Source organism: Bemisia tabaci, chromosome 7 (genome assembly GCF_918797505.1).
Source record: "Bemisia tabaci chromosome 7, PGI_BMITA_v3".
Taxonomy (NCBI): Eukaryota; Metazoa; Arthropoda; class Insecta; order Hemiptera; family Aleyrodidae; genus Bemisia; species Bemisia tabaci.
This window is the reverse complement of record NC_092799.1, coordinates 26,825,419-26,852,336: the sequence shown is the minus strand read 5'-3', so window position 1 is coordinate 26,852,336 and position 26,918 is coordinate 26,825,419. Positions and strand designations below refer to the sequence as shown.

Genomic DNA, 26,918 nt, shown 5'->3' with positions numbered 1-26,918 from the left:
GCCATCGTTCATCGTTCATCGATTAGGTGTTTTGTTGGTTAGGTGTTTGTTATGATGTAGTTAACCCTGAAAAACTCCGAAGTGTCTGAAACATATTTCTCAATATTTTCTGCTCAAAATGGAGCTACAAATTAAATGCCGACTATGTGCTTCCGACAGTTTTAACGGTGTTCCTATATTTAGTGACAACAATCTGATCAATGATCTCAGTTCCTTCATCAACCAACATCTACCCCTCAAGGTAACAATCTACTCCACTCTTTAAGATTACTTCTATCCATAAGATTTTTCGTGGAAACTATGTTTTTTCCTTCTAGTGTGTTTCATCCAAAACTGCTTTTCAACCCAGCTAACTTTGGGATCCAATAAATGCATCTAAATGAGTATCACAGCTGCGCAATCAGTTACGCTGCATGCCAAACGGCCGAACGATCATCCTTAGATACGAGCTATCCCAGGGGAGAGAATTATATCTTTAAACCTTGCTGGACTGTGATCTCATGAAGTAGCAACAGTCAGATAGTGTTTCTATTACTATGTATTGCAACTTCTTCGCTCAACCATTGCAACAGCAGTTCACTCGCTCCCGTTGTGCTCTTTACAACTTCGTTTGCCAGGAATACCAATACTTGTCAACAGGCTATCGAGATGATTTTTCCTTAAAGAACATATGAGGGAAACTCAAATCTTGAAAGAAACAACTCCATTGATGTTGAAGTATTATATTGCAAGCTGTACAAAGCGATTATAAGATTTGATTTGCGCGGTAGTTTCCAATATCAACTTGTCAAAATTCTATACTGAATTAGAACACTAACGTTTTACCTCCGAGAAACTAGCAAGTTTCAAACATTCAACCATTTTCTCTAAGTGATTCCAGTACTTTCCTTCCATTTAGCATGTGTATGTGTATGTTCAGAAGCGAAAGCAAAGGAAAGTTATCAGTACTATCTATCCTAGACAGTAGTCCATATCTACATATGCAAAGCAAATGTTTTTATTTTAACATCTTGGTAATTCTGTTGATTCTTTTTTATTTCCAGGTTGAAAAAGATGGAGTTTTTTCAAACATTATTTGTCAAAGTTGTAACCTCCAGCTTCATGCCACCATTGATTTTTTTGACAAAATTCGCCAAGGTCAGGATAGACTGCAAACCTTGCTGCAACTGGTATGTTTCTCAGCAACCTGTTTTGATGGCTAAAATTAAAAGTGCGCATTTCTGTTTGGCACGTTGCAAATCTCTGCTCTTATTTTGTTGATTTGTGAGAAAACCAACCAATAGTTCTTTTGAAAATTTTCTTCTATTGTCAAAAAATTTGCAGTCAAAGAGGTATATTTTGGCTAGTCTTTGAAAAAACAACTTCTTTTGGTTGTCTTGGTACTTTTTTGAAAAAACATAAAATACAGGTTGAAACTGAGCTATTTTAAAATTTTGCAATGAATGCATGCATTTTTTTACTTGAGTCACTGATTTTCTTGTTTCCTTCTTGCAATCGGAAGGGTATTAAATTATTATAATATAATACCAAAACCTGGTAAGACTAATACATGTCTAAAAAATCAAAATAGGTGTTGATACAAAACAGGATCACCCCCCTAATGGATCATAAAAATATCTATTAACAATATAATAACTTCATCTGCAAGTACTGGAAGAGGAATGAATAATAGACAATGGACCACTAGACAAGGTACGAGTTAAAGGATTCTGATACATGTTTCTTAATCTGAATTTCACGTAGAACACGACTCGCGCAACGAAAATTACTGAAACCAACTCCTAACGAAGATATTAACGTTTTTATTTCACATTGATTACGAGAAATTTGAACTGCCCGCTCACAAGAAACTCAAAGCTCTACGCGAATCAAATCGCGCACTACAACGGTTTCGGCAATCATCTCTGTCGAGGAATGTTGATTTCCCACCATGTGTTGTTCAAAGTATAGGCAATTTGCTATAGCTGAGCCAAAGCGTTTAGATTGAGGTTGCCAGATTTTTACATCGCAGAGGCTGTCATGATAACGTATAGCGCGCGATGTGAATCACGCAGAATATTGAGTTTTCATGAGCGGGTGGTTTGAATTCACGCATCAAGAATCAGTAAATATCTTCGTAAGGAGTTGATTTCGGTAATTTTCGTTGTGCGTATCGTGTTCTACGTGAAATTTTGGTTAAGAAACATGTATCAGAATGCTGAAATTCGTACCTTGTCTAGTGGTCCATTAGTAATTACAACTGATCAAACAAAAAGTCTCACATAATCAAAACTTATACCCTTAAGTCGTATCAAAAAAATGGTTACAAAAAATTAACAGAACCTAAGAGAAGATACACCCATGTAAAAAAACATTAATAAATCAACGGATGGCCCACTAAGTGCTAACCACAAAAATAAAGGAAGGTAAGTAGTTCAATAGAACTATCTAACCTCCTACCTATGTTCTAAATAGCATAAAAGGTAATGAAGGAACAAGAAGTCAAAAACTCAAATTATTTATAAAAAGAAACACCATATCAGGAGCACCAATTTTCAAGAGAACAACTTCTCAGTTGCCCAGTTTCATTTCTCCTCTTATTTCTTTCTCAGAAACGAAGCAACATTTGGCTTTGAAATTCGACAAATATTCTCTATGATGAAACTTTATAATGAAGCAAAGTGCAGATTCTCTGTTACATAAAGTGCAGATTCTCTGTTACATAAAGTGCAGCAATTAATCAGAATTAATTTAAGATAGAGATAATAATTTAAATCTTTATGAAATTTCAACCGTTGAAAATGATTGCTGATCCCTCTGGTTCTGATGGTCCTAAAAAGTGATGAGAACTGAAGATGGAGTGAACTGTCACGTTCGTCTCTTGTAACATCATAACCCAGGATACTGACATATATAAATGTCATTTCATGTGAACCTTCGACATAATTAGAATACTATCCAAATTAAATCATAACATTTTGTGTTCCTCCTTTTTCATCTCAAAGCCAGTGCCTCTCTTTCTCTAAATAATTTTTGCATGGATCCTATTTCATAAAATTACAAACCAACAAATATAAAATCCAACTCTCACTAAAACGTATATAATCGCTCTGTCTCTTTTCATAGGTGGGAACAGACATGAAAAATGACCTTGCACAGATGGATGGCGTCATAAGCCAACTCTCAGATGACAACCTTCAAATGGTGTATTCCAGTGATCTCTATCCTGAGATAGAAATGAGTAAGTAAGATAATATAGAAGCTCTCGCCTGCAGCTTTATGTTGCATTCTGCTTCTGTGAACCTGCATGAAACAATTGTATCACTGATTCTATCACTTATAAGGTAAAACGTCACTGTCTTTATAACAGTTGAGGTCCCTGCTGACAATGTATCAGCCAGCAGTGTGCTTTAATCGATATCAAAGTGATTCGTTTTGTAGTTTAATTATGGTGAAATCAGCATCTGATTTGTAGCATCAATCAGATCAGAATTCTAAGAAATCTTTGAATACCACGACAGCTCTTGAAAATGTGTTAAGATTCCTAAAAAAAAAATTTAAGTGCAAGTAAAATTTACGAAATAGGTATTGCTTTTGATGTGTCATTTTACTCCTCTATAGTATGTAGCACTCTCAAAAGGGGACCATTTTGCCCTACCTATCTCTCAATATATCTCTCTTACCAAATCCCATTCAACTTACAGATCGCCTTTATCTGAAGACAGTTCATTTAAAAAATCCAATGATCTCTTAATGTTAGAATGTAATCCAATAAATATAAGAAGATTAGTAGTGCAAGTCTCAACCTTGCATTAATTTTGTGATGTAATTGCAGCTTGAACTTTTGTCCGTTCATTTTCATTTGCAGATCATTCCAGGATGTCTTTCACATGCCCCCCCAATCTGAATGATGAATTCCAAGCAACAGAGGCACCCAAAAGACGAGGAAGACCGCGAAATAAAAAGTCCATAAAGGAAGATTTTGACTTGCTAAATGACGTTAAAAAGGAAGATTTTGACTTGCTAAATGTTCCTTCCAATGATGCGGTTGATTCAGACTCTCCTGCTTTTCCTCGTGTTAAAAGAAAACGACAATTACCTTTGAGGCATGTCTTCTGAAATTAGTTTTATTTCATTTCATTTGATATCATTATTTAACATATCCAGTATCCTCTTTTCAATGAACCGCAGACAAGGTGGAGATCTAAACATTATGATTTATATTTTCTCCTTAAAATTGTATTTGGAACATGATTTGTGCAGCAAAAATGATTGGAAGTAACTCCTGACCAAGATATTAACTTTTTGATGCATCAATTCAAACTTCCCGCTCGCGAAAAAAACCCATAATTAACATGAAGCATTTTGCAAAAACACAAGTAACATCATTTGTATGATTTGCGTTCTTTTTGATCAGTGTCAAGTATACATTCTTGCATAAGAGAAGATCTCCGAACCTCCCTTTGCATGAATCAAAGAACCAACATTATTCAGAATCTATTCCTCCTGCAACCTCTGAGAGAAAAGCTGAGAAGTTTCTACACCTCTGTTTTGTAATATGTTGAGTCTTTTGAATGCTAGGACAAAATATAACTGATTTCTTTCGTCATTTAGGTACCAGGGTGCAGTGCAAGATAAAGAACTTGATCGAATGATTAATGGTGAACCAGTCGCAAGTCAAATAGACCAATTAAATGGAGATTCATGCTCAAATGATGATATATCAAGACCAGATGAAGGTAAGAATCACCAGGATCATCAGCGATCAATTAGGCGTCAAGAGTAGCATCTCAGAGACAGGTTTAATTTCTCAAGGCCTCATCATTCGACTCTCAAAATGATGGTATTTACCCTTGTACCGTGCACATTTTTCCCTGAAAAATGTGCCAAAAATTAGGGGAATTTCTTCTTTGGGGTAGGAATGGTAGGCAACCATCAAGTTCCACACCAGAGAAGGAACACTTCTTGCTCCCAGAGTTGAGCGACTGAATTGCAAGGAGGAAGTATAGAATTTGGTTGTGAGACGGCCAACAGAAAATGTTTTGGAATTGAAGAAAAATCACTCACATTATCAGTAATTGCTTATGAAGCCACTTGGTTGCTTACTGTTATGAGGCAGTGTACATTTCAATGTTTGCAACCACCTTTTTATTCTCTCAATAACCCAAGAGAAAACCACTGATGCTCAAACCATTTGCTAAACACTCTATTCTCTTTTTATCTGTATCTGCAATTTTGACACTATCTCTCCGGCAGCATCAGACAATTTGCGTGATTTTTTATTTGCAATTGCTAAGTTTTCACTAATAAGTCAAAGGAAATGTTTGATATGTCCATTATTTTTCTCCGTGAAAATTTTATCACAATGAAGCTATCCAAACTAAATATAATCTTTCATATTATTTTTTCATTGATTTCCAAAATTTTGAAAGTAAAGTTATGCTCTCATGAACAAAAGTCTATCAGCTAAAGTCCTGTCAACATCTAAAAAAGTGTCCAAGTTTGTCCAGAAAATTCAAGCACTTTCCAATTTTCTCTTGATATTTGTTCGACCCAATTAAAAGTCTGTAGAACCTAGATTTACTAAAATTCATCATCAGTGTGTCCCACTCTAATTCAGTCGACTTTCCTCAAATTTGTGGTTTATGTTTTTAGATCTGTCGCCAGACACAAAAGACACAAAACCTACCGACATCACTGTGAATCCATTGAAAAAAGGAAGGAAGTACAACTCGAAAAAGCAGAAACAAGTATTTGTTTGTGATATTTGTGGATTAGGTTTCCTATTAAAATGCTACTTCACCGATCACAGAGCAACTCATGAAGGAAGTGTAATAGAATGCAAAACATGTACAGACACTTTCTTGAAGGAAGAATCGTACAAAGCTCACTGTATATTGAATCCTCAGTGCACAGTCAAGGATTGTAAAGATGAACTTGGTCTCAATGAAAATGAAATAATAAATAATTCTCAGCCAATCGATTTTAAAAAGCAAGATTTTCCTTGTGACTTATGTGATAAAATTTTCTCACACGAGCCGTCTCTTGCTTTGCATAAGAAAGCTGTTCATGAAGACTTGAAGCCATTTGTGTGCAGCGTCTGCAACAAGAGTTTTAACTCTGTGTTCAGCCTAAAAACTCATTTAATCCATTTGCATAAGGTCAGTATGATAATTTATAAGAACTACTGCTTCATAATTGGATGTATTTCTGTCAAACGGAACCAAGCGCCAATTTGAGTTCCTGTTGAGGAATTCAGAATGCCGGATAGCGCATCCTGTCAAACGGAACTAAGCACCATGGAAAAACATTGCGAGTATAGGACGAAATGAGCCCGGCGCCCGGTTCCGCTGCCAATCCAAGCCCCTCTCTACCTTTCTCCCCCTATAGCACTTAGTTCCTATTGACAGAAATACATCCAATTTTTTTTCAATAACAAATCAATTGCCTAAAGATCGTTTGTATCTTTATGGTCAGGTTTGCAAACTTGTAACCTTTGGATTTTCCAAACCCATGACTGCCTTAACAGCAACCCAATTATTGAATCTGTGTTCATACAACAAGACAAAATGTACTCCTATCTTCATTATGCAATAAATCATGTCTTTTCAATGCTGTTATGAGCGTTCAACAGTTGGCCTGCAGTCCTGATGATTCAAGGTCTTATGCAGGGGACCAGAAACTCCACAACTGTGTGACAGGGCCCACTAGTATGAATTTTTCCTTGCGGTTAGCTTGTAGACGTCTTGCCACAAAATTTTGACATACTGCTAGGGAAATCTGTGCAGTTAGGGAATGACCGTGCCAAGTGCTTGCAGCAAGAGTGGTGGCTAGGCTTGGATCCTAACCGCAAGGAAGGATGCTCATTGCTAGGGCATGACATCTTGCAGTTATAACTCTGCTTAATTTGGTGAAAATTCTGGTGTGAAATTTTGTGCCCGAGAAAATTGGAACCACTCTGTGGGATGAACTTGTGATTTCCTTTTTTTTATCACAATGTAATATATTTTTTTTTCGTTTTTTCAGAAAAAAACTCAGAAAGGATATCCTTGTGAAATTTGTGGAAAATTATTTAATCATCCTAGTTCAGTAATATATCATAGGAAAGCAGAACACACGGTTTTACAATTCAACTGTGACAAATGTGATCGTAGTTTCAAACATAAACAATTGCTCATGCGACATCAGTTAGTCCACAGTGATGTCAGGTTCGTATTCAAAGATAAATACTTTTTTTCTTTTACATTATTGCACCAGGAAAATTATCATAGATCCTTGCTTCTATTCAAGGGTTAGTTCGTTTACTACTGAGTCAGTGAATCGGTCAGTTACAGAAGGGCTCGAGCGTCAAAAATGAGAATTCGAGAAAAATGGTAATAACCGTTTTATTGACCCCTTATAAATCTCAGAGCTCTAAAATATTAAAGTGATGAATTAATTAATTAATCCGCAATTTCAAACAGGTTGGTTCATATAGTTTCTACTGTTTTTTTCGTATTTTTATACCTAGCGCTTGAGCCCTTTTGTAACTGACCGATTCAGTTGTGATGATATGTGTAGAAGTTATGAATTTTATAATCATCAAATTAGATTCAACCATAAGACTGTGATGCAACAATAATAATTTCTTTTCCTTCAAAGTACATCAGTGAAAAAGAAATTCTTAAAAAAATTAGAAAAATGTCCGATGTCTCAGACATCTTCATAATTTATTCTACTCTATTCTACTCTCCTTTCATTGTCTACCCTTTGGCGTAGCCTTACTATTAAATCTAGCCCTATTTTGACTGTAATAAAAGAACTTTTTTATTTTTACAGGCCGTTTGCTTGTAAATCTTGTGGGGCTGCGTTCAAAACGAAACCAAATCTTATGAATCATCAATCAGTTCACTCAGGAGAAAAGAAACACATTTGTGAGTTATGTGGTCAGCAGTTTGCCCATAAAACAAGTTTGAAACTCCATTATCGGTGGCACGCAGGTAAAAATTCTTCTGTGATTGTTCAAACTCAAAATATAAAAGTGTGAAAAACTACTCTTCAGGGAAGTGCAAAATTAACTGTAAAATAGTTTTGCAATAGTGAGGAAATTTTTTCGTCAGAAATATAGTCTTAAAGTATTTTCTTTTAACGTCTGATTTTTTTTACCTCCTTTAGTCACATATGTTTTGGTTGCTTTCAAAGGATCTATTTTTCTCCACCTCTGAAAAAGAAAAAATCAATTCAATATCTGCTATTCATCGTTTTCTAACTCCTTTTAAATTAACAGAACTTGCACTTTCATATCTCACAACGTTTTGAAAACTTCTTAACTATAACCCCACCGTTGCTATTTCCAGCTACTCTCTAAATATGGCAGGTATAAAGTAATGCAAAGGCAAGACTTTCTCTTTTTCAATTTAATTTAGTTAATTAACACGCAAAATGCGATACCTCAATTATGAGGTAATGTTGCTGTTGAAGGGATTTTTTCAATGAATAAGATATCAAATAAAATAGTCCAAAGATTGTAGATGGCATGAAAAAAACACTAGCGTAAAAGAGATTAGCACTCAACGGTGCCCGTCAAAAATTCTTGACAGGACCTTCAAGCTGAAGATTAGACTTGCCAAGCAATAATGGCTTCTGAACACTTTGAAGATAGATCTCAACTTTCACTTTAATTGTCCTCCATTATTACTAACAAAAAATTTCAAATGTGATAAATTTTACCCTTGATTCTTAAAAGTGTCTTCATGGTTCTCCCCTTTTTTGTAATATATCATTTTTACTTCCTTCATTGCAGGTCAAAAACCTTTCAAATGTGAGACTTGTGGAAAGTCATTTTCTCAAAAAGGCAATTTACAAGAACACAATCGTATCCACACAGGTGAAAAGCCATTCGCATGTGTATATTGTGACAGGAAATTTACAACGTCATCACAAGTAAGTTTTTAATTTGATCATTGCACAATCTTACCTCAAGGTTGAAGTCAAATAGCACATCTTTGAACCTGTTTCAAAATAGGATGAAACATAAGTTTGCTCTGATTTATTAAAAAATCAGATTTTACTTCCTTTTTTTAGCAAGATTTTCTTTTGTAACTAAAGCTTGAAAATTTGTAATGTAAATATTATTTTTTTAAATTTAACTTAAGTCCAAAACCCTATTAATGATGAAATGAAATGCTACAAATTACGCTGACCAGGTAGGCTTAGCGGTCAAAGTGTCTGACTCTAGGTCCTTGGCTCAAATCCTGATAGTGACGACAAATTTTTAGGGAACTGATAGTGTATCTGCAGAAATAGATTCCACTTCAACTTATTCCTGAAAATTTGAAAGTCTGAAGCATGGATTTGGAGTTCCGGCAGCTCAATTGGGCTCTCTCTGGTTCGAAGGGTAGTAAAAAGAGGGGAAAAACAAATATAGGTAAAGCTGAACATATTTTTAACATCACAAATGATGCAACTCATGATTAGTTAGCTGCAGAGGCTTGTTTTAAAATTAAAGTCAATTTCAGGTTTGAATTTTCTAATGACTAAGAATGTGTCAATAATGGAAGAGTGTTGTTTTGACTTTCCAATTGTCATTAGTGATAAGCAAGTAGTTGTAATCTCTATTTTTCTTTTTCCAGTACAAACTTCATGTGAAAAGACATGTGGGTGAGCGTCCATGGCAATGTGATATTTGTCCGAAAACTTTCCTGCACCGTGATACGTGGAAGTGTCATATCCGAAGACATCGTGGAGAGAAACCTTTTGCTTGCACCTACTGCAGCCGGGAATTTTCTGAACAATGGGCCCTCAAGAAACATCTCAGGCTTCACACCGGTAAATTTTATATATAAAATGTAGTTGGCTTTAAATTTCAGGAACCAGCCAGCACATTTTTGTAAAAAAATAATACACAAATCAGCATATCAATTCAGCATATCTAATGGCTCCTATAAAATAGTGATTCACTGAGTAACCAAAATATCATTTCAGTTTAAAAGCTGTTATTGTCTTTGACAAAATGAAACATGCAAGCCGTACCATCTTCAAAATTATTATCGGTCTGTTGTGCTATCCTATTGCTTTAGTAGAACGGGTATTTAGTTCAAATATTTCTCAGCTTGTTGTAGTTTCTTTTATTTTAATTCATCTTATGCCGGACAAATGGAAGTCATAATTATTTATGCATAATACAAAAAATTTTTTTTATCCTGATTTGTGAGAGTCAAATGTTAATACTTTCGCTTTATTTTCAGGAGAAAAACCGTATTCTTGCGAAATCTGTCATAAATCTTTTTCGGACTGTTCAAATCTGACAAAACACAAAAAGGTAATTAAATCTTTCTGTGCTATGTAATATCTTCTGTTTATTACTGTGCATCGTCTTATTTTGACATATTTATGCCAAAAGGAACTATGTGCATTGGGATTGCACGCAACATACTACCTTTCAGCATAGACATGTCCATCCTATCATACACTGTACGCACTACAGCACCATTCCAACACTCTGCAAAATCAGTGATTTTCCGCATACTATGGGCTCTATGTCTTTTGACAGCCACGAAAACATAATTAAATTTTGTATTTTTGAAACCCCCAGAGTATAAGGATACAGAAAATTCAACCTCTTAAAAAAGAGGCGAATGTACGCATGGTTTTTACCAAGAGGGGGGGGGGGGATTTAACTCTACATCAAATCAAGAGCTGAAACCACTCAATTTTAGTCTCTCTTTTCGCAAATCAAAATTATCAATAATCTTGGAATTTTTCAACCAAAGTTTCTAGTGGTTTAAAAGAAAACGCCTTGTGTTAGGGAATGTGGCTGTCTCTTATAATTTTTACATGTTTGATATATTAAATGATTGTAATTCTAGCGATGGATAATTCTTAACTGGACTCAATTCAAAATTATGGTCAAAAATGGGACGCAAAGTTCTTTGCAAAGTCCAATAGAAAAATTATGGCTTGCACGAACACAGGTCCTGTAGGGTCATGGAATGTTAAAAATGTTTGAGTTTCAATTCAATATTTTTTCTCTCAGGTACATGATAAACTTCCTCGGAATGCAAAGAAGGAGGAGAAAATTGATCTCTCAGTCTGGAAATTAATTAAAAGTCATATTGAACAAGGAGGAGATAAATCTTTGATTCTCTCCGATGACAAAGGAGATGGTGTGGAGCAAATTATTTATGTGACTTACGATGACTCCAATGCGGCAGCAGCAACATCATCATCAAAGGTTGGTAATTGCAAAATCGCACAAAATCTAAGGAGACTCAGAAAATTTTAATTTTCAGATTCTCAATTGCATTAATTAGTCCACGAGCATAATCAGATTTGTCCAAACCTCCTAGAATTTCTTGAAGACATGCTATCATAGGCTTTTTGTAGAGTCATGAATATTAAATGTAACTCCTGGCCAATGGCCATCTTTTTCTTGATAACCTGGGTGATGCAAAACGGATGGTTGAAGGTTGATCTGCGATCTCTAAAACCTGCTCGCACTTTTGCCTCATGATACATCCATTCTTCTTCAATTTTTGTTGCTCATAGATCCTGCCACAAATTATCCTAATCGTTCTGGTCTCAGATGAATCTCAATAATTTTCGATGTTATCTTTTTTCCTTTTTTGTGCATCACTATAGCATGACATTCTGCCGCAATTCTGATTGCCTCTCGGTCTATAAATTTTTAAAATGGTCCTTCTTTTTTCGACCTTAAAAATTAATTTTTCAGTGTGATCGTTAAAGTAGAATTTGATATCAGTAGCCCTAAATTTAATTTCTTCTCTTTTAACAGGTTTCCAACAATGGCAATGTTTTAATGCCCGATAATTTGGAAGATGAAATTCTCTTAGATGCGGGATTGGCCAAATCTCTTCAAATGACAGATGAGTTGGGTAATCCAGTGCACTTTGCCATGTTGGATGGAGGAGAGTTACAAGTAAGTTTAATTGCAATATTTTTCCATTTTGAATGACATTTCTTTCACTAAATCCAAAAATTAATTAGACTACGGAATCAGTTCATGTAACGTTATAAAATATTTTGATCAAAATTTTTTGACAAACCAAGGTTGCTGACTGTCTGGGAAACCTGGAGAGTCGGGATTTAGGAAATTTACAATGATCTGGAAAGTTCAGGGAATTTTGCGAGTAGCGTGTCAGCTCAGCAACTTTTGCCGGTGATTGTTCTGCTAAAAACGTTAAACGGAGCTTTTGCTATATGTTTTCTATTTTTGGAATCCAGCATATCTTTTCAAATTATTATTCAAAAGCAAATAAATTTTTTATCTATTAGATTGATGAAGATGAGCTGAAATAAAATTAGCCTATTGCACTTCTATATTCCTAATTACTTATTTATATTTTGCAAAATGTGAAAAATTGGAAGATTTAATCAAAACCCCAGGTCAGTCCCAAAAGAAGTGTGAATGGCAATGACACATGCCTCAATAAAATCACAAATGAACAAAAACTTGAAAGACTAGAATGTTTTCTTTATTTTTATGATTTGCAGTTAAAGGAATTAAAACATTGTAAATAATGAACATCTGTGTAGAGTTACTCGCTCAGTTCCTCAGCTCTGATAGAAACCTTAAGAGGAGACACCTATTATGAATTTTATTCAGTGAATTAAAATGACCTACTTCTTGTGTTTCAGCTTACAAGTGGAGCGGATGGGCAAGCTCTACAGGTGGTGACGCAAGATGGTCATACCATACCAGTACAAATAACCAATATTGATGAGCAGTCATCTGAGCCGTCCAGACTTACGCTTCAGCTCACCTCTCAGATACCAACAAGTTTGCCAAACTTGGATGTGACTCCTCCTAAAGCACCAGTGAAAACAAAACGCACGAAAGCTAGTCAAAACTCAACTTCAGACCAAAGCCCTTTGTTGAACCAACCATTGCGTAGCAATATTTTGAAGAAACCACAATTGGATCCTATAACGGAAGATAATTCCAAGTCATTACTCACATCAAATGACGTGGAAACATCGTCCTCTCTTTTGTTGAGGGACCCGCCTGCGCCACTTTTACCATCATCACCTTCAAGTAGCCAGAAAACATCAACAGCCTCGCTCTTGCAAAATTTGAACCGCAATATATCTTCTTCGGCAGATTATTTTTCGAAACAATCTGATGTCACTCCCTTTGTTTCTGATTCTTCTGAGAGTATTCTGCTTACCCACACGGACGGCTCCACCTCACTTCTCCAAACTTCGGTTAGTACTCAGCATAATTATACCTCTGGGATCTGTCTACCTAAGTTGTATTGCTTCCTCATTTTTTATTTTTGCTATTCTAAAATCTAATTTTGTAATTGTGTTAAAACTGCTCATGGTGACATAAACTAAATTATCGTAGGCTGATAGAACTCTTAAGATCCTTATAATATCTTCAAATGAGGTGTTTTTTGTGTGAAAATATTAGGCTTTAGAACGTCAGGTTCATACCAAGCCTACCAGATTTTTCTCTCTCAACAACGCACGCCAGATATCGTCAGACAAAATCATGACTTCAACTTCGACGCCTTTGCAACTTGTTAATACAACAGGCGTCTGCCTTCACTTACTAGTGAGTTAAAAGACGGCAGAAAATTGTCTATTTTTGTAATTAATCACTGCAAGTTTATTAATGTATAAGGGATACTTTTTTGTGATGAATTTCCAAGTATGTAAAAATGATATTTCCAAAATATTTCAAACGGAATGTATGTAGTTATTTTTAAGTCAGCAGCTTCATTTTTACAACTTCAATTTCAAGAGCTTCTCCTCAGTTTTTAAATATTATTACTCTCTCTTACAAAAATTTATTTTGATCCACTCAATCTATAATAATCTTTTATTGTTTATTGTGTTACAGGCGCTAACCGATAAAGGTCCTAATGATGGAGTTTTAACAATAGATGAAACTGATCCCTCTCAATCAATTGAATTTATGGTGGATGGTCAAAAACTTCGGCTGCTCACCTCATCTCTACACAATGCTGGAATGCAAATCCCTGTAGAGTTTTTAAACATGAACTAATGGATCTTTTGGAAACCTTTCAAACATCGGCTCAGAATCACCTTATTCACTTCTCATTTTTTTTTTTTTTTTTTTTTGGATAGTGGACTGAATACTTTCGCATGTTTCATACGTGATTCTGTAGGACTTTAAATCAATATTGAAGAAAAAACTATTCAATTGAATAGTAGGGTGTGTTTTACGCAGATTCCGATCGTTTATCTAAGATCGCTCCAAAATGTTTGTCGCTTAAAGTATTTTCATACTTTCAAAATCAATTTTCGCAGTTCACTAAAATCCATCCAAAATTGTTTTATATTGCTCAGTTTATTCTAGTAGATGCTCAAATCTATTCTCACGTGAGGTACTGTGTGTTGCTGGTTGGTTTTTGTTTGGGTATTTTGGATGAAATTCAAGGTGCCCCGAAGTCCTCTGCCAGTTCCTCTATTTTTATGTGGTACATTTCTTGCTTTGCAAAATTGCTAAGAGTAGAATCAAATGATGAGATTTCTGTTGATAAATAGAATGTAATCAATAGGTTTAACTTATTAGGACAGTTTTGTTCTTCTTATATTCAACCAGCCTGATATAGACTAAGTCAAAGCCGCCAAAACTGTTCGTCTCATCTCTCTGTCATTGTTGTCACGCATAAATTTAAGCATTTCACTAATTTAAGATCAGGTACTCTGGGCTTATTTTTAGTGTGGAAACTGGTCAGTAGGATAGAGAAGGAGATGGCATACTACCGCTGCATCAAATTTTTTATGGCATGAAGGTATTTTGTTCCGTGAACTAACTTGATGTCTATGTTGCTGCTCATATTTAATTTTGCAACTTTGACAACATCCTTTCAACAGCAACAGCTTACGATGATAGAAGCTCAATGAGTGTTTAAAAACTCATACAGAAAATTTTCATGTCTCTTGTCTCTACAATTTATCATTAGAAGAGCAAACTGTATTATCTGTGATACTTTGTTTAATACAGGATGAAAAGAAGTTCATCAACTCATATTATAAATTTTTCTCCTTATCCCTCTCTCTGAGATTCAAAATAAAATTTAGACAGATTTTTTAGCTATTGGTCCCCTCAGAGATTGCTGTTTGGTGATATATATTACCACTGTTTTTCATATTGTTTTCATTTTTAAAAGGAGCTTCTGCATGAATGCTATGTCCCTCCTCTTCAAGAATATGAACATACGCGAAGCATAGAAAGAAGCAACATTCCTCAGTATTTAAATATACTAAAAAATATTTATGGAGACACAGCGAAGAGTTATGACTACATAGATGCTAAGAGAATCTATCTCCCAAAATCGAAAGAAATAGAAAGAAGGCTCAGAAATAAAAAGAGGGGGGGAGGGGGGATGATTGAAAGTATTGTACAGTCCCTGATTGCCAGGAGTAGACACTCAGTAATCTTTGTCTTAAAATGCCCGAAAAATGGGGGGAGGGGGTAATTTTTTTCTTGCAGAAATATCTTTATAAAAATTGAACTCTAGTCACAATCTTTCTCCGCTAAGAGTCTGTTCAGCAACTCTTCTTTTGTAATGTACTCTTTCTTCAAGGTATTTAGTTACCTTTCAATGTACATGAATGTAAATAAATTTTCATGAGGAAAAAATAATTTTTTTCTTCTTCTTTCTCTCCTCAAAGTTCACTGTCTCTTAACCCCAATCACCTCAACCACTTCAACCAAGAAGATGGGGCCCCAGACAATACAAAATGAAAAATTGCATGGATGAGGCTGCGTCGCAAGGAAGCGAAGAATATGTAACTGAAACTGTTTTACCGTGAATATTCTTTTATTCTTAGGGTAATCAATAAATAACTAAAAATAGGAAACAAACAAATAAATAGTAAGACCAGTCAGATTAGAACAGAAATTTCAGATAAAATTTTTGTACACTCAGAACTAGAACTGAGAATGTTAGATTGGTCAACGGAACTAATCAGCAGCTGAATTGTTGAATCACTATTAAACGACCCTTTTCGATAAATATCATTGCCTTGATAGGAATTAATCAATCAAGGTGGTTGGATAGTGATTCAACAATCGACCCACAGGAACCATAAACTCGGAGGAGGAAAGAAATTTCGCAAAAAGGTACGATGATATTGAGAGGGCTCCAGAATAAAATTCAATGATGGTATGTGTCAAAATTGCAATTCACATCAAAGGCTTCTTACATTCTTTTCAAAGAAGGGAGGTGGAGAGGAAGTGAATTGAATTTTTTTTATAATACAAATGCTTTCCTTCAAGGAGAGAGTCCATTTTTTCATGAAAATTACAGGTGTTGTGAAATACAATTTTTCCTGCAAAAACGTCCATACATTTGATTCTTATCATCAATGAGTCTCTTCCATTCAGTTAAAAATTTCAGATTGAAAACAAGAAATTCTACGTAAAAATTGAATAATTTATAGAACAATTAAGTTTTAAATCGATTACTAATATCTTGTTTATGAGGCAAATGACACAACAGTGGTGATTGCTTGTAATTGAAAATTACACGTTGATCCTTGAGCGACATAAACTATTGATTGACAGTTAGATAAAAATACTGTGACATGCCCTTCCGGAACATCCAAGAAAATTCAGTCTCTACAAGAGGTAATGGAATACATAAAATAGCCAGGACATAGGTACAAAATTAAATGATAAGTACGTGATATTCACTGTAGCGAGCCTTCATTCAAAGGCATTAGCAAAACTTGAAAGTTATCGAGTTCGTAGATGCAGGGAAAATGACCAATTTCTTTCTTGGGCATTATAGCTCAAATTTCTATACATAAAAGGAAAATTCAAGCTGAATATCTGAGCTTCATTAATTGATGAAGTATCATTTCCAGTTTTTGCAGCCGAGAGTTGCACAAAAAAATTGTAAGAACTCTGTGGCGGAAAGAATGACAGTTGATTAAATCTGTACACTTTGAGTCATATGGTCACCTTAGGTTTTGGAGGCGAATAAAAAAAGAAAGTTGTAAAATACAATGAAAGCTTTTCACCGTAAAACAAAAAAAAATTGAAATTAAACAATAACAATAACCCTGGAACGAAGGTGGCTTACAAATCAAAATACTCAATTCCTAACTTACTGTACAAACAATTCATTTACAAAATCTTAGCCTTAGGCGCTCTTATTATTTGAGTTTCACATACAGTCTATACGTTTTAATTTCCATCGGTTTGATTGTGACGACTAGGTCTGTTGAGCGCTTGGCTAGAGGCTTTTCCTTGGGCAGCTCTGGGACTGCAGTGGGAGGTGCTGGGGTTGGAGCCTCATAGTTCCACGAGTACCTATCCAATTCTTTCTTCAATATGTTTGCGCCAAGGGTTAACTCTTCAGCTGATAGTACATCTATTTCTTTGAATAAGGTCTGAAAAGAAAAAATAAGAAATGTAGTAACAGAGAGTGAGTAGAAATGATAGTAACCAGCCAATGCCTTCCTTTTATCCATTTTTACCATAAATGTTTAGGCTTAAAAACAGTTGAGATATGAAAGCAACCATAAGTCATTAACCATGTATAAACCAAAGACTCATTATTATGCTCATTTTTTCTTCGAAAAATCATTCCCTTAAAATGCCTACATCGATGAAAAAGTTGTTTTTTCTTGGAGCAATAATTTACTCTCGATTTGGCACTACCAGAAAATAAAATTAAAAAAAAAAAAAGTTAAGTTGGTCAATTCCTGCATGTTTAAAATAGCTAATTTTAAAAGTTTAGGTCCTGAAGCTCAATTTTCGTCCGTTTCCAAGAAAAAGAAAGCAGACGGGTGGTCTGGAACACCCGGTGTATAAAAGAGCTATAGGACTTATGCTAAAAAAGAGGGAAGAGATCAAATTTCCGAATTGTTTACATGAGAATCAGCAGTAACTTACCTGTAAATTTACAGTTTCAGGCTTTGAAAATTCTTTATGTTCATTTATTTCAAAAATGTGTTCTAACCGCAGAAGAACTGTGTCATCTCCCCAGTGTTCTAGTGTTAAAATATGAATATTCTTTGGTAAAGCTGCTTCGACCAATGAAAACTGAAAAAGAGAGAAGATTGAATGAAGTCTCACAAATACAAAACTAATGATGACAATAATGATAAGTCTTCAAATTCTGTGAAAGTAATTGAGTGACACAAATCTGAAAAATCCTTAACTTTCAGAAAAAAATGTGCGATTATAGAAAATCGTGATTAAATTTCTGCTTAGTGAATGCCAATTTTTGGTAATATCATTGCTGCAAAAATTGTAGTTAGGTACCCGAAATAAAATCTCAATTTTATGGCAAGTAAATGGCACTCTAATCCATTGACTATTTTGATGGCAATCAAATCGTAATTTGATTTAAATAATTTGTAGCTTTGTGTTGAAAAATGCTACTTGAGTAGTATTCCTATGATCAGTTACACACAAACTGACATAGAAGTAAGCATGTGAGGGAAAATGGCTGATAAGTAATAAAATAAGCTAACGAAAAAACTGTTTTCAACAATTTCAATCTATATGTAAAAATAACAAGTAATTTTCACAACACCAGCTAAAATGAATACTTACACTCAAACGATTCTTTTCTAGATATTCCTGGAATGTTGAGGGTCCTTTGGCAAAGGCTAATATTGGGCTGTAAACTGTTTCTAATGTCTTCAGCCTATGCTGCTTGACAGCTTCCTGCCGATCTGTATTATACTGAACTATGTGACAACCACGCACAATGAGACCTTCATCAAAAGCAGATTCGTCAAGAGGTTCCGAAACACCTTTCATATCATCATACACCAGTCTTCGATGCAACTGGAATCAATCAATGTAAATTAGATGAGTTTAATCATAGAGAAATCAGTAAAAGATTTGCTACACTTAAATTATGTCTTTCCTGGTATAGTCGCTTTGACGCTTAACTTTTGTTATTTTGCACTTTAAAGATCTAGATTCAACACAAAAAAGTTATTGCGATACTCATTCCTAGAGTTGAAACTTAATTTGAAAAAACTTGCAGATTCCCTGACATACCTAAAGCAAAAGTTTAGATACAATTCTATTTTTGACAAAGGACCACGGACCAAGTTTCACTCCTTCTAATTTATTTTTAATCATCTAAAATCCCTTTAATCCTGATGCCTCAAAAATCCTTTGATTTCAATCAAGTTAATTTGTTAGGGTGCATTCAACACCAAAAACTTAAGGCAATACATATGACAGCTTTAGTTGTGTAAAATCACAGTAAATTACGTAGATCTAATACCTAGATTTTTTTGTCCCTACCAGAAAAAATTACACATGACTTCTAAATTTTGTACTGAATGATAAACAAGAATTTACTTAATAATTTACATGCCGTATCACCCAAGAATTTTTATTCATGCCCTCAACTTGCATGGGCGTAACTATGGGAGTCCCAAATCCCCCCCCCCCCATTCCTTCCAGGAAAGATGTCATCATGTGTAGTCATTCAACACCAATGAGGGGTAAAAAAGCTCTTGGCCCTTCCCATAAAATTTTTCTGGCTACACTTGTGTCAACTTGGTGCTTCGTGATTCTTACCATAATTTCAATTTCACCATCATGGAGACTAGTTCCACCTTCTGCTCGATCAGTGATGACTGTTAAAGTAGCTGTGTCATTCAATTCATCTCGGATTTGAATTGCAGATGTCAAAGGGTAGTAGTTCCCAGCGACAGGCTCATGCACAGTCATATTCCAGGATGATCGGTAATTCAAAATGCGTTTCACCCACCGCCGACCATTGGAGTCTGTGTAGAAAGTTTTATTTGAGGGTATGTCTGTTGTGTATCTTGTAATAATTTCTTTACCATTCCAGTCACTGGAAAAATAAAAATAGGACGTATTTGACACTGAGAAATAAATTTGTAGTCGTAGGGTTAAAAAAAAGGTGTTAACTGGTGCTTGAACGCACAATCCTATGTTAAAGGACAAGTTCAGACCACTAGGTAAGCCACCTTTCATGACTGTTTTTTCCCATAGGAATAAGTCTTTCAAAGCCCTTGTGAAAATTAAATGCAACCAAAAGCAATCTGGAGGGGTATTAAAGAGTTCAGGTGCTTTTTTTCTGATTTAAAAAGCATTTGTTTGATGGCTGTGTTGACTTTATTTTTTAAGAAAATTGCATTAAAATCAGAAAATTTTACTTCCTGTAAGTACTTAAGGTACTACTTACTTTAGATGGTCTTTTATATTTTGTCACTCTCTAACTACTTTGTTGTGAAGTTTTATAGCTGCATTAATGCTTTTCAGGTAAAATTCAATGTTTCCTGAGAGAGACCATTCTCTTTCAGACTTTATGTTTGGTACATGAAATTGAAAACTTCTATTGGCTCACAGCTTTTGAAGGATATACTTTTTCACAAGAGAATTATGAACACTAGGCTAAGGGCTGAAAATCAAGTTTTTTGAACTTACGGTACAGGTACAGGCCCAATTAACCAACAAAATTCTAGCTCCGACGATCCGCTGAAAATTCGAATCACTTGACTCATCCATGGGTTGAATGCTTGATGAACTTCTGTGACTTGTTTACCTGAAAATTTGAAAAAACAAAAATACATATGATGTCTTTTGTTTATTTAACTGAATCTAATATTTGTAAAATTTGATCACTGGTATCCTCTGGTCACTGATTCCTTACTAAATATTTTATCCAGCTTAATAACTGAAAATAAATTATTGGTTCTGATTTCAGCGAAAAACAAAATCGTCTGTGGCTCAATCTTGAACATTATGCAGGAGCTTTGAACTTACCTTTGTGGACTGTTATATTAGCCGTTAGATTTGAGATCGGGATCTGTTTAGCGGGCCTGAAGATGTATGCTCCACTGGCTCTATTGTCTGGGTTGTAATTGTAACCTTTGCAAGCTTCATAGTAATGAAAACTTTGCATCAGGTCTACTTTTGTTCCATTGAAATTAACATGTTGAAGTAATCCTGTTGTTGCATTGAACTCCAATTCCGTCTCCTGTTGTACAAAATGAATGATGTTCTCAGATTTAGTACAAAATAAATAATGAGGACTGAAGTTCACAGGAGAAGACCTCACATATTCAAGTAAAAATCAAAACTTCCACAACGAACTGTGCGAAATACTGCAAAAATGGTGCCTTGCAGAAAGTTGGCACAATGATGACTTTTGATCAGCATCCAAAAACGAATTTAATGGAATAAAAAAATTGAAAATTGATTGTGGTGCACATCTCCATAAGAAGTATGCGGAATCCTTTGTCAAAAGCTTCTGTTCATTAGTTTTTTCATAAAAAAATTGGACAAGATTGAGGAATTAGACAACAAAAAGCGCTTGTGATAATTAATTTAGCCAGAAGGTGACACCATTTACTTGCAAACTAAAATTTATAAAATAATGTAAACATTATCTCGAACAAACAAAAAGTTGAAACTTTCAGTTGATGGAATGTCAAAAAAATATGTTATGGGATGTGTCTAAATTTGTTTTTCCAGTTTTGGAACAAAAATAAAAATGCATCATACTAATAAGTTATGAGGCAACGCTTATTTCATAGATTGTATTCGAGCTGAACAAAAGTGTAACTCACATCATGTTTAACTTTCAGGTTTTCGGTTGAGTTATACTGCGCAGGATAATCGGGTGCCTTCAGTTGTGAAAGTCGTTCAACGAAAAAGGAGCTCAACCCTAAAGGAGGGATGTCTTTTGCTGTGAAAACAAGAGAGTGTGTTGGGTGTTGTGTTCCAACAAGGGATGCTATTTGGCGAAGAAACACAGGTGTGGTCAGGACTGGTTTGGCGATGGCAACAAGTTCACTGGGTATTTCAGCACCTGAAATTCGAACATTGGTACATTCATCATTGCTGGATACAGATTCGAATTTGAAAATTGTGACCGGATCTGTGAAAAGGGACCTAATCTTCCAGGATGTTGACTTTTTGCAAATACTTAAACTATGTTTTTCTACAACCTAGGAATTTCTGTTTTGGAACTACAGGACTGACATCTCTTTCAATTTTTGAGATTTTAGGATCAAACTTGCACCAAAATTTCCAGATTTTCCTCCTCCATGCATTTACAAAAAGTTGAGTAAAACAATCTGCTGGATGATAAGGTCTCTTTTCACAAATCTGATCACATTTCTCCTTTCATACACTTGTGATAGTAATTGAACATCTTGGAGGCATCCATCATGCAGGTCTATACTGTCTGTGCAAAATTACATCATGCTCTTCTGGATTCCCTTTTCTTGTAGGTATGAAAATGTCACTTGTTGTAGAAAATTTTACTAGTACTACCAAAAACATTTCAAAAGATGGGAACTTTATACAATTTCAGGTGACATCACATAATACTAATCCTTCTTTCTTTCCTCGCAATGGTCACGCCACAAACTTGTCACAAGAGCTCCGACGACACACCTCCACTTATTCACGAAGACATAATTTATGAATAGCCCTTAAGAGTAGAATTTGACTACAACTGACATGGAACTTTGAGTGCAAAAGTAAAATAATAATTACCGGTGAGTCCAGTGACTTTATATTGACCATATGAGACAGGAAGATACACAACTGTGTCCATAGGATGAGATAAAGAATTATATGCTGTCATGATGAATCGGGCATTGCTTTCAGTTACCTCACAACGACTGATGTTCAGATTTCCACAATACACTTGGACTGGTAGGTCAGAACCCAATCTCTTTCTGAAAATAAATGAGAGATTTTCTTTTAGTAAAACTGTGTGTGCAAAAATCGTCAATTTAAAATTAATCTTTTAGAGACGGAATTTCATTTCCTCGTTGCAAACTAATCAAGCAAGTAAATACCTCATGAGTACATAATAACTATATACGTGTAAATATACAAAAATAAAAGCTTTCACATTTTAGACAGACTGACATTCAAGTTTGCAAATTTTTGTGTCATGGAATTTAACACAAAAAATCTAAACTAAAAGTTCTGAACTTTGGAAACGTTTCACAACGTTTTTCTAAGAACTTCAAAAAGTGATGGAGGAATGAATGACTGGACATGTCTGCACTAGAAAAAAAATGTCACATGTCTTTTCTTCAAAATCTTATGCAGAAAACGATTCACACGATAGGAGGTTCAGAAATTGATTCCTGAATTTGATATTGACAAAAATTCTTAACATAGCTCAGATAAAAGTTAGATCATACAAATGAAATCATTTGTACTTTTGCCATTTGACTAATGTTAATTGTAAATACACATATCCTGTTTAGAAATTGATTCCTAGGCCTTTCGCTGTGTGATTTACTCTCCCCGTGAAATTTTGAAGAGGTAAGATGTTCCGTAGTGCTGTAATTCATACCTTGTCTATGGGCCCATTGCTTTCTTCATACCTTAAAGGAGGTAGTTTCACTTCTAACAGAGACAGATAGGTAATAGTACTTTAGCATTCATATGTTATGAGAGAAAACTACGAACGATTGGTATGATTGTTTACAATACAATACGAGGTATTCTCTTGAGGCTTAAAAAGAAAAATTTTTTTAGTTTAAAGAAACAAACCCTCTACAAACGGTTGATTGCGTATAATATTCATTGTATTGAAGGTAACTAAAACAAAAAAGAGCGAAAATACCATGGTCTATCAATTCAATCATAACAACCTATAGGCATGTGTAAGAAGTCTTGTCAATGCTTGAACACCTTCATTGAGATATAGCGAGTAATCATCGGCAACATGTTGCTTTTCGGTTCCAGAAACTCCATCGTGGTGTTGCGTGATAGCAACAGCTCTTTGACTTAGCTCAAGGTCGTCCAACAATTCTTGAGACTTTATTATCCCTGCAGTCAACTGTTTGACAGCCTGTGAAACAAATTCAGTATCATTTGAGTGAACCATACTGGACCATTCCTTCAATTGTGATTGTTCACAGGATAGTGGATTTGGTTGCAAAAAAACTTAAACTTAAACATACATTCATGTTACTATACTTTTCCCAGAAAAATCCGCTGAAGTATAATTTTTAAGGTACTGGACAAAAAGGTATAACTATCCAGCCAAGCTTGGGGAAATTCTAACTGAGGATATTTCATTCTAAAAGATTTTAAGCATTGCAGAGACAGGATGTACCTATGAATCAGTGCTCGGTAAATACATCACATAAGGGAAGAGGACAAAAATGCAACACGGAATCGTTTCCAAGTTGACACTTCTCGTTTTCCTTGTTGAGCTCCCAGTCTTACAATGTTCAGGCTATTCATAAACATGAGTGAATTGTTCACTTCCAAACTTAATTTTTCATTTGGAATTTTTAAAATTTTGGAGAAGAAAATTGCCTCCTTGTCATTTCTTTACAAGATTGCCCTTAAGGAAAAAAGGTGAATTTATTAGGCAAGTTTTAATGCAAGCTCAACAACCCATAGGAAATAAAATTGGCCTCTAATTGCTGCATGCAACTGAAACTTCCCGTGAATTTCTCATTTTAACCTTCATTACCCAGACTGCGAAGTCAAAAAAGTATAATATGTACTGTTTCTATCATTAGGTCTATAGATATTAAAGCGTTTCAGATTATAAACCAGCCACTTCTGATGCTTTATTTCTTCTTCCTTTTTCTCTTTCTATTATTCTAGATTCTTCTTGTTTCCCTGGTGAAGCAGTCTGTCGATATCTATTCAGCAGCTGCTCAAAGAAATGAGCTCACCGTGACTATTATAAGCCCTTCTTCCGCAAACCTTCTCAAAAACTTATATTTACGAAGTCAAACTCACAAAAAATGTGAAAATATTTAAAGGAAAGTAACCTGCAAGAAAGCATTAGCCTTCTCTACAAAGTATTTGAGGGCGGGCCGAGATGTGTAGTAACCAGTCCAATAAGAGTGCTGATCAGAACCGTACGGGAAAAAGTCATCGTTGTCCTTGAGAGGCAATGAAATATTTGAATTATGAATTGCCTCAAGATAGCAGGCTGGCGTAGAGTAAATAACATTTATACGGTCACCATCTCTCTTGTTGATGTATCTAAACAAAACATAAATTAATTATAATAACTGCAATGAACTGAAATAAAAAAGTGAAGTTTTCTGACTAGGGAAAGGATTCACCAATTTTAGAGTATTTTTTTCATGATTAGTAATATTAATATTTTTTAAAAAAAAGAACAGCTTGTTGGGAAACAGTCATAAGACAATGAATTATGGACCAATTATTTTACTTCTGCCTTTGTCAACTGGAAAAAAGAAGGCTAATGGTAAGTAGAGTCCCTTTATACCCAGAGTTAAGACAACTCACTTTTGGTTCGGCTGAAAGTGGCCTAAAAAAAAATCCAATTCTGATTGGTTCTCGCTCATGGAGCCGAAACGAGTGCACCAAGATGGCGGTACCTCGAATATGAACAAGAATAATGAAAATATCACCTAATTGTGGTTTATCAAGAGTAAATTGTCATTTCCATCGGTCCAAAATGAAAATAGATTAAGAAATTATTCACAAACCAATCTCATTTTCTTTTTAATTGATCAATTTGTTGATGTTGTTGTTTTTGTGTGACAGACATCGCAGGATTTCTGATCCTTATCCCTCAATATCGTTCGTTTGGGTGCACTCGTTTCGGCCTCCATGGCCAGCCAAGGCCGGCTGCCAGTCAGCTGATAATCGAGTTGTCTTAACTCTGGGTATAAAGGGACTCTAATGGTAAGCTGAAATGAAGTTATGCGATTGGTCAGTTTCGTTAGATCTTTATTTTGTTGTGCTGATGACCGGTCGAATCAATCACAAGCTAAAGGCATCTCTTGAGTTGCCAATAGCTCGTCAATAATACCACCAAACAGGCATGATAAAGAAGGACAACTGATGAGTCCATTAATCTTGTAACTCCATTCCACTTTGATTTTGTCTTGTCGAGTCGACTAACACAAAATTTCAACGATGAGCCCTAGTAACTGATCTTGGCAATGATGGTATACTAATGGTAACTTAAAACTTTTGAACCACTGTGACAGTTCATGGCTGTGTCGCACTTAGAAAAAATGCCTTCCTGTTAGATTACTGTTCCCTTTGAGGAGAGAATACACTTTGAAAGTAAGATGATCTTATTAAGGATGAAATACTTATCTAAGATTCCGAAAGAAAATGCTTGAGCACTACCTTAGTTAGTTTGGTCACCACAGTACTAGTCTCACAATATAATGACTAAATTTTAATTTAAGAATCAGACAAGACAAATTGAGGTGAGATAATTAGGCTGAAAACAAATTTAACAACTAACAAAAATATAACATTGTGATATATACTTAATGAGCTTATCCATATTTTTAAACCAAGGCGAAGCAGATATATAATTGAAATCACCTCCCATGGTGACTAAGATATTGTTCGTTCTATAGGCATGACTGTAAGCATCGATGTGCTTGATAAACTGGTTTATCTACAAAAGAAAAAACACACAAATTCATTAAAAGATTACAGAGTAAGAAGTCATGGAAAATTGGAAATAATTGCATCTAAAAACCGGACGCTTATTTTGGAGTACAAGAAGCTAGTTCATCTTTCTTTTATTAACAATTTTGGCATATGACAAAAATCAACTTCACTCGTAAGAAAATATGTTAGGGTGATTCATATTGTAGGTTCTTGGCAAAGTGGAACCGGAGTGCAAGGCAAAAAAAGTTATATTCCATACATTAATCGATTTCTGTATCCGATACATAAAATATTTTTTCCAAGAGGATCCCTGCTTTCATTTCTCTAGATTTTGCAATTTTTTTTTGGTTGAGAATGATTTTTAAGGCTCATGCGCAGAAGCTATTGTCCTTTTTTGTCTTAAAAGTCAGAAATCAGCTGAGATTTTGTACTTTGACAATGTGATTTACTGTTCACCAGTTCCACCACACCAAGAACTTGGGACGAATCACCTAAAGAGCATTAAGAATATTTTATGTATGAAAAAAGATTTCATATTACATTCTCACAGTTTGTCTTGTTACTTAAGTAAAAAAATTAT

General features: G+C 35.0%; 2 protein-coding genes and 1 pseudogene across 2 annotated transcripts in view; 1 reads left to right on the top strand and 2 right to left on the bottom strand.

Annotated features, from left to right (window-relative positions):
• Window positions 1-23: 23 nt before the first annotated feature.
• Window positions 24-15,595, top strand: LOC109042424 (uncharacterized). The gene is made up of 15 exons (XM_019059160.2): window positions 24-241; window positions 1,044-1,169; window positions 3,106-3,220; window positions 3,848-4,085; window positions 4,594-4,718; window positions 5,635-6,140; window positions 7,006-7,187; window positions 7,798-7,958; window positions 8,762-8,901; window positions 9,591-9,786; window positions 10,206-10,279; window positions 10,994-11,191; window positions 11,753-11,896; window positions 12,616-13,182; window positions 13,823-15,595. The coding sequence occupies exons 1-15, from the start codon at window positions 119-121 to the stop codon at window positions 13,985-13,987; spliced, it is 3,060 nt and encodes a 1,019-aa protein (XP_018914705.1). The 5' UTR covers window positions 24-118; the 3' UTR covers window positions 13,988-15,595.
• LOC140225040 (uncharacterized) lies at window positions 1,514-2,869 on the bottom strand (annotated as a pseudogene).
• A 159-nt stretch (window positions 15,596-15,754) lies between the features above and the next one.
• Window positions 15,755-26,918, bottom strand: part of LOC109042433 (lysosomal alpha-mannosidase) — a 53,773-nt gene continuing 42,609 nt past the window's right edge. Inside the window, exons 7-17 of the mRNA XM_019059172.2 lie at window positions 26,209-26,342; window positions 24,721-24,937; window positions 23,581-23,780; window positions 22,463-22,647; window positions 21,529-21,770; window positions 20,723-20,936; window positions 20,384-20,501; window positions 19,508-19,787; window positions 18,521-18,757; window positions 17,855-18,004; window positions 15,755-17,349 (exon numbers count right to left, since the gene is read on the bottom strand). Coding sequence (XP_018914717.1) covers window positions 17,113-17,349; window positions 17,855-18,004; window positions 18,521-18,757; window positions 19,508-19,787; window positions 20,384-20,501; window positions 20,723-20,936; window positions 21,529-21,770; window positions 22,463-22,647; window positions 23,581-23,780; window positions 24,721-24,937; window positions 26,209-26,342 — 2,214 coding nt within the window. The 3' untranslated portion in view covers window positions 15,755-17,112. The remainder of the gene's footprint in view (window positions 17,350-17,854; window positions 18,005-18,520; window positions 18,758-19,507; window positions 19,788-20,383; window positions 20,502-20,722; window positions 20,937-21,528; window positions 21,771-22,462; window positions 22,648-23,580; window positions 23,781-24,720; window positions 24,938-26,208; window positions 26,343-26,918) is intronic.

Bases quoted from the DNA above. Each gene is read 5' to 3' on its own strand.
- LOC109042424 (XM_019059160.2), top strand. From the start codon at position 119: ATGGAGCTACAAATTAAATGCCGACTATGTGCTTCCGACAGTTTTAAC. The intron at 3,221-3,847 runs GTAAGTAAGATA...TTTCATTTGCAG, and splicing joins CTATCCTGAGATAGAAATGA to ATCATTCCAGGATGTCTTTC. The intron at 11,192-11,752 runs GTTGGTAATTGC...CTCTTTTAACAG, and splicing joins CAGCAACATCATCATCAAAG to GTTTCCAACAATGGCAATGT.